Source organism: Argiope bruennichi, chromosome 4 (assembly GCF_947563725.1).
Source record: "Argiope bruennichi chromosome 4, qqArgBrue1.1, whole genome shotgun sequence".
NCBI lineage: Eukaryota > Metazoa > Arthropoda > Arachnida > Araneae > Araneidae > Argiope > Argiope bruennichi.
In genome coordinates this window covers 29,390,662-29,406,158 of record NC_079154.1, presented here as the reverse complement: position 1 = coordinate 29,406,158, position 15,497 = coordinate 29,390,662, and the positions used below count along the sequence as shown (strand labels likewise).

At 31.2% G+C, this 15,497-nt stretch overlaps 1 protein-coding gene across 2 annotated transcripts in view; it reads left to right on the top strand.

Annotated features, from left to right (window-relative positions):
- The window catches only part of LOC129966545 (protein shisa-9-like), a 392,084-nt gene that overhangs the window by 353,014 nt on the left and 23,573 nt on the right, over positions 1-15,497 (top strand). For both annotated transcript variants that reach the window (XM_056080985.1, XM_056080987.1), the window contains 2 exons: positions 10,650-10,774; positions 14,139-14,306. In XM_056080985.1, the coding sequence (XP_055936960.1) occupies positions 10,650-10,774; positions 14,139-14,306 (293 nt within the window). The remainder of the gene's footprint in view (positions 1-10,649; positions 10,775-14,138; positions 14,307-15,497) is intronic.

Sequence of the window (15,497 nt, the reverse complement as noted above, 5' to 3'; positions counted from 1 at the left end):
TTATATGATATCATTAAATACTGTGATCAAGAAGCAGAAAACGGGAAATTATTTATTCCTTTCACACGTTCTTCGAAACGAGCCAGTCAAATTGCTAACGTCACGTAATAAGCACCGACTTCATACCGATAGACAAAACATCCGACGAGAAGCAAGAGATGAACTTTATCAAACTTTTGTTTCAACTAGAAAAAAAAGTGAAAAGGGATGTTCATGAAAAACATAAATTGACGAATTCGAGGCGCAACTGTGCAGTGAACAAGCACTGGCCAACGCAACTTGCAACGCTGAAAAAATGTGTTTGCTGCCCGTGCACAGAATGAATAGCAAATCAAATAAGTTCAAAATTAATTTTTACGTAATAATATGAATTCTTAAAACCGGTTTTCGAATGTGACAAATTTACTTTAAAAAACCGGTTTTTTAAAACCGAGTTTGAAAACCGTCAAACCGTAATTGAAACGCCCTGTATTTGTGATTCAGAAATGGATTGCAACCCGGGTTTTCAGTGTGAATATTAATGGTATTCTTGGTCGTACACCTCCCCCCCCCGAAGTTTTTACCCTGTATAGTCTTACTCGTAGTAAAAAAGTTAAGCTTATTTTACAACAATCATTTTCATTTTTTAAGTTTATGTGTTTGTATACACACATTTATGACATGTTACGAGATATTTCAATTGCAAATATAAACGCATGAAATGCATCATTTGTGTACTTTATACCTAATAAAAATAAAAGAAAACAAATTGAACTTAGTATATCATTACGATTTGACGCTTGGTAATATATATTTAAATCTCTTTTTATGAAAAAAAGATTCATTTCTCTGAAAATAATGAGGTATGTACATAAAAATTACATAACACAGCATTTATTTATTTTACACTGAAACTCAAACACTAGCATTATTTGAAGGGAAAAAAATCAAGAACATTTCATGCAATCAAAGTCACATTAAAACTTTCTTTCAATACACTTAACGTTTCAATACAAACGTTTTTTCAAAGACAATGAAATCAATACAAAAAAAATCAATGATAAAAAAGCACAGACTTGATTCTCTTTCCTATCATTCCCCATCGAATCCAACCCTCAAAAAATACATCTAGGTGGGCATTAAAATTCAAAAGAGTTGTCGGACCGTATTTTTGAACAATGTCAACCCATCTCGCTGAAGACAGATTCCGTGTCATCCAAGATATGCATCCGAAAATCTTCGCGAAGTTTCCGTCTTCGATGCAGACGATCGAAATGAAATTCCGAAGCCGACAACGTTACATATTCCGAGACATTCCGAATTCTGCCGAGAATATTTCCGACAGATTCTTAAGACGCTATCCCGGGATAAAGACAAATGTAATTTTAGTATCTCCTGACTGAACACGAAAGAAAGGATTACGTGATCGAAAATGTGTATAGATGTGTATTTTGGATTTGAGGTTAGAATCATTTTTATGTTGAACATAAGCCGTATGTTTACTACATTTAGATGTTATTCATACTGAATTCTACGTTTAAATTTCGAGAAATTCACATTTTACTAGCAGTAAATCGTTTATAACGTAATCCTGTTGAAAGCAGTTTTTAAGTATTTCGTATTCTAACCAAACGGAAAGTTTACTTTTTCTTATACTAACATTAATACTAGCAGTAACTGCATTACTATAATCTGCGACATGAAATACAGGGTGTTTATAAAGTCTCGGAACCATTTTGATGTTTAATAACTCATAAAATAATGAAGATATAAACAAACTTATGGCATTTATCGATGGAATAACTCATATATTTTCCTTTTCAGGTTTGAATATTTTTACTTTTGTAAATATCGTCTGCGCGTGTGGTTAATTTCAGATAATTTCATTTTCCAGTCTAAATATCTGTACTTTTCTAAATATCGTCTGCTTATTAATTGCATTTTTCTCTCTTTTGTTTTTGGCATCTATTGCTATGTTATGTTTACTTTTGATGTGTTTGTTCTATGTAGTACTTTTGTATGTGATGTTTTATTCGAGCGGATATTAATGAGAATGCATACACCACAAGAAAAAGCACAGATTTTATGGTGGTTCATAGAAACGAAATCGATAGTGCAAGCACAGAGAAATTTCAGAATTTACCAAAAAGATCCTCCAACGTTTTCAGGAGGAGAGTGTCGAACATTGATGACCTAAAAGCCAGAATTACAACCGCAATAGGCTCTGTGGATGCCGACATGCTTGCCGCTACCTGGCGTGAAATTGACTATCGACTTGATATTCTCCGTGCGACGAAGGGGGCACACGTGAAAGTTCATTGACAAGGGTCGTGAAACTTTTTGAGTCTATTTAACCATTTATGTTATTAATTTTAATCTATCTTTATTATTTTATGAGTTATTAAGCATCAAAATGGGTCCGGGACTAAATAAATACCCTGTATATCAACGTAACTAAAATCATCAAAAAGTTAAATAAAGCTTTGAAAATAAAATAAAAATTATTATATTGATATAGCACTTTTTTTTCTTTGGGCAATAATATATTTAATGAGCAGCAGACGATAAAAATAAAGAACTGCTAGAAAAATAAAGAGCTGCTAAAAAAGAGAAAGAACGATGATAAAATTTTATAATTTGTTTCAAACGATTCTATAGAATTAAAATTATGAAAAAATTATGTTCATGATTCATGATTTCCGAATATTGTTCGTTGCCAGATCAGAAAAATAGAACTTTTGCTTGCATATCAGCAAAGAAAATCTTTAAATTCATCAGGAAAATAATTAACTAAAAATCAATGGAAGAAGATATTTTGATCATTCTTGATTTAAATTAGAAAAATACCGTTTCAATAATGACGCAAAAATATTTTTTAAATGTATTGGAATTCTAATAACAAACAAAAGAATTTTATTCATTTTCTTAGTATACTTTTTTTTTCGGAAATTTATCTAAAAAAATTTGTTCCGAACGACAGTTTTTTTTCCTGTTTGATAGTTAACTATTTTATAAAATTCTTATATATAAAACTATGAAAATAAAAAATCTGAGTACTCATAGCGTTATTGAAGGTCCCCGAATATTTTGCAGTATGAAGAGAAAATCATATCTTTGTTTGGGAGTATACGAGGAAACTTCGGTAAGGCCAATCCCTTTGTTTTATTTGCTGCTTTTTATTTATAAATTCTGATATATGATATAATATAAAATGGTTTTAAAAAATGTTCAAAACACTTTACTGACCTTTTAATTGACCTTAGAATTACTAGATTTACATATTGTAACTTCTTTATATTGCATGCTCATTAAGAAAGGGATTCTCAAAGATTTAATTAAATTTTGTAGTTAAAAAGTAATTGAGATTTTAACACATTTTTCTTTCGTAACTTTGAGCATATTATTGCACAAAATCAGTACTTTTACTACTCTAAAATTTAAAAAAACGTTTAATATTAAGTCTGTACAATTTTAAAATTTTTTGTAAACTTCTAAAATCGTTTTTCATTATATTTTAAACTATTTTCCATTTTTTAGTAATTTGACTTTTTAGCGTGTGAATATTATCGTTGCTATTTAATAAGAGAAATTTTTAAAAGGATTATATTAAACGAGTAGATTTAAAAATAAAATAAAAACAAATGGATCAAATCTAAAACATTTTCTTGTTGCGATAGTCTAGAATAAAATTTTGAATTTCTTTTTTTTTTCTAGTTATTGTTTTCCTAGACAATATATTCTAAAAAGGCTTAAATCGTACTCAATAAAGTCTTGAATGAGGAATTCATCAAAAGCAAGAGATGCTGTTTTTTGATGATAAAAATATTTTGCACCCTTTGTAGGCGAAAAAATAAAAAATGTTAGCTTAGCTTCTTAAACTGATATCTACACTTTTCTTTTTAAAAAAACTATCTTTTACGCTTGCTATACAAAAAATTTTGTGATAAATTTTTTCAATTTTTTTCTTACCAGTACTGCTAAAAATGTGTTTCGGGTGGAGGGAGGACTTATATCACCAGCATTGGAGAAGTCATCCAACTTCTTGGAGATGAAAAAACTTTCAGTTAAAGTATGTCCCACAACAAACGCGAGATTTGAATTTATCACCATTCATGCAGTAAAGTGTTGGCAACCCTTTTAAAAAACCATTTGGCAGCTGATAGTTTAGGGTTAGAAGGAATGGAGCGTTACACGATAGAACACCGCGTTAACTCAAATTTGAATAAAATAATAAAAAACAGTTTTGTAATTATAATATTTTTATTAAATAGTAAAGTACACAGGATAGGGTTATTCATGGAATAACACATAAAGCAAGCCTCCACGGCCTTTTTTGGCGGAATTTTGAAGTTCATTTTGCATAAATGTGGCTGAATTTCGATGATGCAAAGTTTCCTCCTTAATGAAGTGTGCTTGTGGACTTGTTGGCATAAACCTTTGACTTTAAAGAAATCCAATGGTGTTAAATTGCACGATATAGGGATCTAATTCTCAAATTTTTGAATTGTGGCCACCATACTTTCATTTTTTTTCTTTTTGAAATATTGTTGAACAATGAAAACACGTTGTTCTATCTAACGCACCATATTTATTAACCCCAAACTATCAGCTGTCAAATGGTTTTTGAATAGGGTTGCCAAATACTTTACTGCACGAATGGTGGCAAATTTAAATCTTGCGTTCATTTTGGGATACCCTTTATACGAGAAGTGTGTCATTAAATGCATTTAGGACAAATAGATGACGAAGTTTAAATAACCTTTGCATCATAAAAGCTGGTTTGTGTATCTAGCTAAATTCAATTCATTATTACGATCCCCATGCATTGGGTGTGAAATAGATGATTATTGAATAACATATCTAGAAATCTTAGTTTTCACATAAACTAAAAATTGGCAAATTTCGAACCTAGATGTAGAAATGAGAGGCTGGTTCTCCGTGTTTTTTTATCGTCTTAAATGTACAGATTGAAATTAAGATAATGAAATGTTAAGTGCTATAAAGAATCAAGAAAGAACGAGGTGCTTTACATGAATATCGTTTCCCATGAAATCAAACCCTAAACAAACTACATTATACATTCTATATGGATATTACAATTCAAGAAAAATGTCGAATCATATTTTGAACATCTCCAACCCCCTTCTGTGACAAGAGGTTAGATGTCACCCAAGCTATATGTTCGAAAATTCTTTCAAAGCTTTCATTTCCGATGCAGCCAATCGCAATGAAATCTTGACACCACTTTCGTCGTATATCCTGAGATATTTTGAATTCTGGTTCGAATATCCCAGAATTATACCTCTGAACTCTACCCTAGAAAAAGAATAAATGGGATTTTTGGCCCTCCAATTGAGGTTAAAGGAAAATATTTGCATGATCATGCATGGCCAAATCTGGCCCTTGCACCAAAAAATCCCAAACTAACTAACTAATCAGAACTGATCGAGTTCCTTATTGGATTAAATGAATATATGCAAAAATATTTAATGAAATAATTACTTAGGAAAAGGCTAGATTTATAAACAGGAATTGAAAGCTACTAATACATATATAAACTGTTAATAATTATTAAAAGTGAAATAAAAATGGGAACCATGGAGAACGATACATTAATTTCTTGAAATTAATGTGGACAGCAAAATAACCATAGCATTTTCTGAAAACATTATCGAACAATTGATTGAAAAGATACATTTTTCACACTAAAAACTATTGTATTTCAATTTTGCATCGCTTTTTCCATCTTTCCATATTGGTCTGTTATTCTATTTAGGACGCAGACGATATCTTTTCACTTAAATGTTCAATATCGTTTTAAGAAAATTCTATAATTCCTTTTTATTACTCACAGTAATTTCTTCATTTTGTTCAATGAACACTGTGTCATTATTATTTATTTCACTTACACAGGAACAAATTGTTAGCAGAAAAATACCCAGAAACCAGCTTTTCCTGTGAATACACCATCCCGGAAATGAACTGTTCATTAATTAGTCATCTTCTTCCACTCTGTACAGCGGTAACAAAAAAAAGAAAGCGTTATCTAGTTCTCCTGTTAATATAACATTATTAGAACGGTAATGAACGTCAGTTCCTTCTCTCTCGCACACACTGTATGCATATTTGTAGAGCAATAATGCGTGAAAAAACTAAATTAAGAATTAACAAATATCTTCTTTTAATAATTCAACATGAAACAGATACTGAATGTCAATTCATTATATTTCCTTTTTAATCCCTTCGCATACAATTACGTGTCTGACTCGTACATAGAATTACTGAATTTTTAATTTTAAATCAGCAATTAAATTAAAGTATTCGGAAATTTAAAATATGAAAATCCCCTCCAAAAAACGCTTCAATATCTCAAATGCCCTTATATTATTATAAAAGTTAAAAGAACAATGAATGTCCTAAATAGAAAATATCGTCTAATTAGGAAGTTAAGGAAGTTCGTAGGTGAAGAAGTTAAATTCTATAGAAGTTCCAAAATGTGAATAGAAAAATAACCATCAGCCATACCCCCCAAATCGGAACAAGCAGTGTATGTACATTAATTAATTAACAATACCTAGAAAATCGAGCTTCGTTTGGCAGGGTTTTTTTTATTTATTTATTGTAAAATTGTTATTTTCGGAGGAAATATTTAAGTATGAATCACATACTGAATATTTTTTAATCTTACTTACATATGAACTGATCATTTAAATAAAAAGATCACGAATGCACTCAGTTTAACATGTTATTCGAAATAATATGCTATATTACGGTTTATCTATCATTACTTATATTCTTGAACTCACATTCGGTTTTACCAAGGTGAAACATCGGAACCAAGATGGCGCTGTATGACATTGCCAGCATGAGAGCAAATATAGAAAGGCTCTAATAGTTAGTTATAAAAAATGCTTCTTTTATGTGTGAAGAATCGCGTTTTTCAGGGAAGATATCTGTATAGTAAAATTAAAAGACAAAACCTTATCTAAATATAAAATTTAATCCAAATCGCTAGAGCCGTTTCCGAGATACACGAAATAAATAAATTTATATATATATGCAACAATTGGTCGTTTAAAGTTATAAGATCTATTCTTTCTTTTCTGGAACTACAACGCTTTTGCGGAAAGGACAGTCATCAACCAATTCTCCCAGTTAATCCTTTAAAGGGCCATTTTTTTCTAGTCATATTATGTTAAAACGTTTTTAGGCTTGTAATTAGAATAAGAAAAGAGATTCATTTAGCTTATTAGATAAATTTAATTTGATTAATTAATTAATTTGGTTAATTAATAATTAAGTTAACAAATCAAGACACATCATTTTGTGTGAGATAAAGAACTGAAGCATCTAAGTTTCTGTCTTTCTAAAAAAATTCGTCAGAACTTACGCCAACCTACATAATTTCATACAAAGATTGATAAATTTGGTGGGAAGCATACTTCCCACGGCCCTAAAAAGGGTTGATACGCCTTCATGAAACGGACACTAAACATCATTTCCTTATAATTCCTTCTTTAAGGTCCTATACGAATACAGAATGTCAGCATAAAAATAATCATCATAATAGTTCCCTGTACAGAATCATTTAATAACCCCCTCTATTAAAATTCTGTTTAGAAATAGGAGATATGCATCGACTTCTTTTTCCATCCTCAATGACATGAAAAACAAAACACAAATTCTGTTGCCTTTACTTTAAAATGCTACCATATCCAATAAATAAAACAAAATTTGAATGATATGTTAATATCCCAAATATTTTCACATTCGAAAGGCATATTCACGAGGGTATTTCAAAAAAAAAAGTCAAAATCTTATGTGTTAAAACTCACGTGAGATTCCACTTTTCTCCAACCTTTAAATAGGCACATCTAACCAAAATATCAAACATTTACCCGGACGAAGAACCCGAAAAAGAGGCAGATGGAATAAAAATACCGATTTGCTTCACTTTCATGTCACTCCTTATAAATCGAACCATAAAAAAAAATACGTCTGCGTGGGTATTAAAATTCAGAATAGTCGTCGAACCGTATTTTGAACAACGCCTTCCCTTTCCCGCCCTCTGTCAAGCGATTCGATGTCATCCCAGATATGCGTTCGAAAATTCTCGCGGAGCTTTCATCTCTGATGTAGCCGATCGAAATGAAATTCCTATGTTCGTGACGTTGCATATCCTGGGACATTCCGAATATTCCGGACAGATTCCTTCGACGCTGTCCTGGAATAGGGACAAATGCGATTTTATAACATTCAGACGGAAGCCAAAGAAAAAGCTTATAGGATCAGAGATGTAGATGTGTGTGAATTTTGGGTCTATAGTTGAGATCATTGTTTTGTTAAGCTTTTGCCGAATACCAAGTTTCATGTTCGATATATTGAATTCCGAGTGGAACGATTTTCAAATGCATGTTTTCGAACTGTATTCGACTTTTTACTTTCTTGTATACGAAATATAGAAAAAGAAAATATTGCAATCGTCAAAAATTTTGATTTCTAGATTTTGACGATTCTTCATGTTTCAGACCACCCGGACACTGAAAATTTTGGAATTATATTTGTCAAAAAATGTGTTATATTTGTCAATTCAAAAACTCTTTGAATTAAATTTGCTTTGAATTAACTTTTTTTTTTCTGAACTGCTTTTTGGCTAAACTTGAACAACGCCTTGGCTTTGAAATTCGGTAAATAGGATTTACTGCCAAATTCATAGATTTCTATCAATTTTGGAATGAAATCTATTCCTTGGATGTCTGTCTGACTGTTCAAGTGCAAGTAAACTCTATAAATACAAAACGCAAATAACTAGGAAGATGAAATTTGGTACACAAGTTTAACATCTAAAATATAGATACATATCAAATTTTGAATCAAATTTGCCTACAAAATTTGCTATGTATCTATATTTGAATCAATCAAATTTGACCATCTGTCGGTCTGCTCTTTCTCGTGCATGTAAATACAATAACAAAAAAACAATGACTTAAATCAATGAAATTCGGTGTGTTGTGATTGCAACTGTAATTTGGTGTCAATAGGCAACAAACAGACGGACGGGCGACGGACATTTTCCAAATATATGTTTTTCGAACTCAAGGAGCTCTAAAACGTGAAGGTTCGTCAAAACTTTTTGACGATTATTATATTTTCTCCATACTATTTATACAAGAAAGTAAGAAACCATATCCGAATCCCCCGGCAACAAACACTGTACCAATTTATATTTCGTATGAAAATTCATCATTTCCAGATATGTATTCAAGGGTCATTTTCACGCTCCACATCATCCTTCATTTTCAATAAATATCGCAAAAAAACTAGGATTGGTCCCCAGCCTAAACAAATAGAGCGATTTCACCAGTTTCATTCCAATTTCACTATTATGTGAACATAGCTAATCTATCAAAATGCCCTATGTTAATTGTGTAAGAATAATTTAAAATAACCTCTGTTGTAGGAAGATTCCTATATTAAAATACGTATTGCAATAGTTTTCATGATATTTCATGAATTTCGGCAGAACTTCCCCATATTATATATACAAAGACGACAACTATATACAGCACAGAGAAGACAATTATCTTCAGCCGAGACGTGCACACAACAAGACTCTACTGCAGACAGTAGCGGACAGCTTAGTACAGCACTAACTTGACTCCGTCGCTGCTCTGCTAATCTCTGGAAGACCCGTTGTTTACCGTCGATTCCGACTACAATTCTGGCAGCTGCAGACTGCCTCCTTTTATAGGTCTTAGGAGGCGGGGCTAGAAGCCTCTCAAACAATCAGGAACGTTCGAGGCGTATCTCGGTTCCTAATGGACGCATCGGGAAAATTCTCTATGTTTCGGGTATAATCTATTGGCGCCAAAGTCTCCAAATTCGTCGCCAAATGGTCGCCATGTTTGTCTCCAAGCTCTGGGACTTTCAACGCGACACCCGAACTCCGTCCAATACATATGACTGTAAAACAGTCTTTCTGATGATGGAACCAACTATGCTGGGAAGCAGCATCACAGATTCGTAACAATATATATTTGATGACTATAACGCTCTCACCATGTTATCTTGTGAACAAAATGGCTTCAGTTTGAATTTTAACCGGCTTGGAATAGGTTGTTAGAAATGTAGAAACCTCAGATGAGTTCGTAAATGGGCCATCTAGCTCAAAGGAGGTGGAAATGGTGTGTGTGGTGGGAGTGGTGAAATTTTTATTTCGCAATAACTTCCTTAATATTGAAGATAGAAAAATAAATCAGTCAGATTAGCGCCTTATTAAGACGAACAACTTTTGTATTTAAAGTTTTACGATAACTATAAAATAGAAAAATCAAATAAATAAAAATATATTAGGGTGTAAAATATATTAGGGCTTATAATATTATTATTATATATATATAACTAATAAATAAAAATATATTAGGGCTTAAAAATCACTTTTTCAGGCAAAAAAGTTATTTTTGCTTCAAATTCATGAAATTAACTTAGATAAAAAGAAGTCTACCTTTGCCTTGATTGATTAAATTAACCTAAGATGATTAAATTAAAACTATTAATAAAGGAGGTAAGGATAGATGGTCGTCAAAAACGGCTAGTTTTCAAATGAGTTTGGAACAATAAACGCCTTTGTAAATCAAACATGCTCTAATGATTTTTGTATTTTCTTGCAGCCAATCTGTTTTATTGGGATCTGCCCTGGGCTCAGTACTGATGATTATTCTGGTGACGCTCGTCTCCTGTCTCATTTGCCGCAGATGCGTTCCTTACCGGAGAGCACACCCCTCTCTCAACGGAGGTAAGAGGATTTTCGAACCAATTTAGGCTTATTTTATTTCCATTAAATCCTATTCCCATTTGCAACGATATCCTTTCGCGAAGTTGATTTAATTACCAAATGTAAATGAAGATGGCGCCATCCGCATAAAGCGTTAAGCTGGGAACAATTACAATTAACAGCATTTTCTGTTACAGTTTCAATTGATTTCGTGTACTTTAATCGCGAGCAAACGATTTGCGGAGTAATTGCAGCTGCTTGATTACTTCCTGTTGTTTGTGCAATCCTTACGTATAATCAGATTCGAATCTGCTGTCATTGTGTTTAATGTGTGAGTAATTTTCTAATCGAAATTAAAGAGACTTTATTGACAATGATTATTTAAAAATATTGTAACACAATTGGTGGAGATTATTTTTTTAAATTAAATGTTAAGATCTTAAGTAAGTGATTTTTTAAAAGTATTTAGAGGATTTAAAATATAAGGCTATTGTAAATAGCTATAAATTTCTTGTAAATAGCAATAGTAAGAAAAAATTTGTACACAATACAAAAGGAAGTTTAGCAAGTTGATTGCCAAATGGAGAAAATGCATCTCATAGGTGTTATATTCATTCGAGCCGTGTAAATCACACAATATTCATGTGCAATATGTTGCTTTTTTAATCCGTAGCTAAGAAATGATTCATATTGGCCATAGAAATGCATAATAGCTGGTAAAGCAAAATGAATTGGGTAGATTTATGCTTAAGACACTTTTTTTTTGTATTTTCAAGTGTATGAACTATAGAGAAAGCATTTTAATTGTCCAAAAATTCAAAGTCCATATTTTGAAGAATCTCCACGTTTTCGATCCCCCTAGTTTTGAAAAACACGTTTTTGACATTATGTCTGTTTGTCAGTCTAACAAAGATAATTCAAACCTCTTTAAAACAGACAGTTGAAATTTGGTATAGAGATTTTACGCCAATATTGCAGATATATATCAAATTTTGAGCGAAATCCATTGAATGGAATCTCTTGGCCATATGGGCAACATTTGTATTGTATTCTGTTTCACGCCAAGTACTGTGAGGCGTATTTGCTGTCATTATACGTATTTGTTAGCCATATACATTATATTTATGTAGCTATTAAATAATTGATTGAAATCTACTTAAATGTGCTTTTAAGTTTGTTGCCAATATGCTAATCTAAATAACCGGAGTAGTTCTAGAAACCTTATTGTTTATTTGTTTATTAATGTTTTGCCTTTTTGAGTTATACTCCTACTATTTTGGCGGCTTGGCATTGTTAAAATTCTCTGTGATGCGAAGGGACACGTTAAAGTACATTTCAACTAATTTCCTCGTGTGTTCACATCGTAATTTATATAAACATTTTTTTAATATTCTCTTTGCGTGCAGCAATGAACAAGCTGAAAGCAACCATAGAAAATGTTTCACATGGTAATAAAATGTTCTATAACAGGGATACTGTCCATGTGACAAAAGTAAGTCACATTATTACAGTTAGAAACAAAATAGAAATATATAGAAAACTTGTATATAGGAAACTAAAAAAAAAAAAAAAACTTAAATTTTCTAACAAAATCGAAATACTTATTACATAAATCAAAATTATTGAAATTTATGTTGTAATCAAAAACATAAAAGTTTCCTCAATTTTAGAAATCTAGCACAAAAATAAAAATGTGAAAACTCGATTTCGTGATTTCATTTTTACAAATACGAAATAAGTCAAACATGTCTAATGAACCAATGCTGAACAATTATGTATTGTTAAATAACTAATTTTTAAATCTTAACATAACATAATCTTAACAATCGTAACTTAAATCTTTACATAGATTAGTGTATTTTATGTTAAGGAAGAATATTCTTAAACATAATTATTATCTTGAAGTTTAAATGAATGCCATTAAAATGTATTACTAAGAAATGAAAAACTTTTCAGATTACGTTAAAAAAACTTGCTTGATTTTTATCAGATTACGTGGAAGACATCTTTTATTGAGAAAAATGAGATCTATCAAACTCTTTAAAGCTCTGAAGCTTTATATACTGAAAGTTTTGAGTCTCCAGAGAAATACAAAGAAGAAGAAACGGATTGTAGAGCTGAGCTATGGGAGAATTAAAGTCTTGGATATGTCTAAATTCAAAGATTTTCAATTTTAGATACGTTCCTGAAGGCTCTAGCTGTTTAGAAAGTAAAGTGATTTACTTCAAATATTGAAAAAAAAAGAATTAAAGAATGCTTTTGTATTATATATAAAAGAATGGCCAGTCTCTGCAAATAACAAATCAGAGTAATCTTCCAGATAATAAACCAGAATAAACCTGTGCAAATAATAAGCCAGAGTAATTGGGAGAAATCTTCCCAAAATTTTCTCGCCTACTCTCTAATAAAGGCGTTATTCCAGAGAATGAGATTCGCGTTCAATGGATACGAAATATTAACCTTTGGCATGAATTTAGAATTTTTACTGAATCTATCGCTTCATCCTTAGCGTAATTTGGCAATTAGTTCCTAGAATGCGATTAATAGTATCCGAAAATCGAATTTATGTTTTAGATGTATTTTTCCCAACCGATTGAAACAAAAATTTGACATATAAATACTGTTTTAGTTACAAAAATCTCATAAAAAATTTAATACATTTATGACATTGTATTTTTGTGTTATCACATTTACTTGTTTCTGAAATTACAGGCTGACAGACGGTCATTTCCTTGTTAGATTTGGCTCAAAATTTGAAAGGTATCTAGATTATAAATGTTAATTATGTATATCTAATTTTACTTACCTAGCTTTTTTCGTTTTGTAACTATCATGTTAAATTATATTCTGACAGCCGTACAGTAAGACTTCCTCTGAGTAGATTTTGATCAAAATTTGGCATAAACACTGTATACCTAATTTCCTCCTTCGAGATCAAAGCGTTTTTTAGCTATTTTTGTCACAGACAGACTGACTGACATACGACCAAAAATGTGCTTTTCGAACTCAGAAACGTCTAAAACGTCGAGATTTGTCAAAATTTCAAGTTCGAATTTTCTAACGATACTTTCTCTATACTATGTAAGCGAGAAAGTAAAAAGAATATCCATTCTATTTGCTAATCACAGGCTAGACCATTTTACTATTTAACGACATCTTTAGAAGAAAAAGTAAAACTTCGTTTTGATTCAAGATATCATCATCATAATATGATATTGAGACAATTCTTTTTTTCCAAAATGGGGAAAGGTAACGCCAAAAATCAATATAATAATTGCCAAGTGAACCAATTTTCAATCTGTAGTTCAGCTTTTATCATCAATAACTCTGGAATTATTGTGAAAGAAACACAACTAAATCCCTAAAATTATTTCTGTTCTTCCAGGGCCGTTGTATACAATGCACTGCAGCAGTACCGCAAGTGGCATGGCGAACATGTATTCTTTCTCTGGACAACCCTCATCAGTGACCACTCCTCTGGACGCCCCTCATGTGCTTGTGGACTTGGATAATCCAGAACATGCGTACACGATACCCATGAATACGCAACGAGGTAAACGTACATGCAAGGTGTTTTCAGTATTCTCCTTCTTACGTTGATATCTGTAATAAAACCCGTATATATGTCAACCATCAATTTGTGTTATGATTACATAATTAATAAGAAAATAATTTTTTTTTTCTGAAGTTTGAGTAGCTAAGTAGATATAACTGCTCGAATTCTTCTCCCCAAAAACAAATTTATGCGTCATAAAGGATCAATTTTAAAGTATTTTCTGAAGTGTTAAAAATGAAGAAAGAGATTTCCGTTGAGCAATTTATAACCAAATAAATTATTAAAAGTTAGAGTCCCGTAAAGCCCGTCAGCTAATTAACGCATTTTACTCCGTTTAAGATAAGAAATAAAATAAGTTTAAGATTTTAATAAACAAGCAAGCTAAAATTAATTGATGTTTAGAAACAAATATTTACAATGATAAATGTATCTAAGTTCTGTTTGAGTCTTGAATCTTAAATTATGGTAATAAAAATTTAAATTAACCAACCCAATATTTTGCCAAAATGGGCTGGGAATCATATTTTACAAATATTAAAAGTCAACCATTTGACAAGTGTGCTGCGAGTACAGGGAGGTAAAATTTATTTTGTCCATTCTGGCTTCAAAGGAAAAATAGAAGTTTTGTTATAATATGATGCATATCTCAATTTTGAGAAAGCTAATCAGATCAGGTCTGTTCGATTCGCTTCTCAATATCTCATCTTTGCAAAACCTCATTAATAAGGAAATTAAAATAGTTTTACACTCTGGTTATATTACGTTTTGAGGTTTTGAACAGTATATTATTTATTATCTTATAACATCGTTACTTCCAATATCAGATTATATAATCACAGCATAATGTAAATGAAGATACTGGAATTTTTACAGTCTCTTTAAAAATAATTCTCAAATTTATATATTAGCGTCTATGAATTAAAAGTTTCTTTTTATAGAATTCAAAAGAATATATTTTATACTTTCCGTTGTGATAGAATTTCAATTCAATGTGTGAAATGTATAGTTTAAAATATTTCATTTGCGTTCCGCATATATTTCTGAGGTTCGTTAATTGCATTTGCAAAACCAATTGTTTTAATAATGGAAAAGAAAACCAATGACCGTGAAAATATTTTTCATCTGCATTTTTTAAAATGCAAATATATCATTGCTAAAACTTTTCATTTTTAGCTGAAAAATACCTCT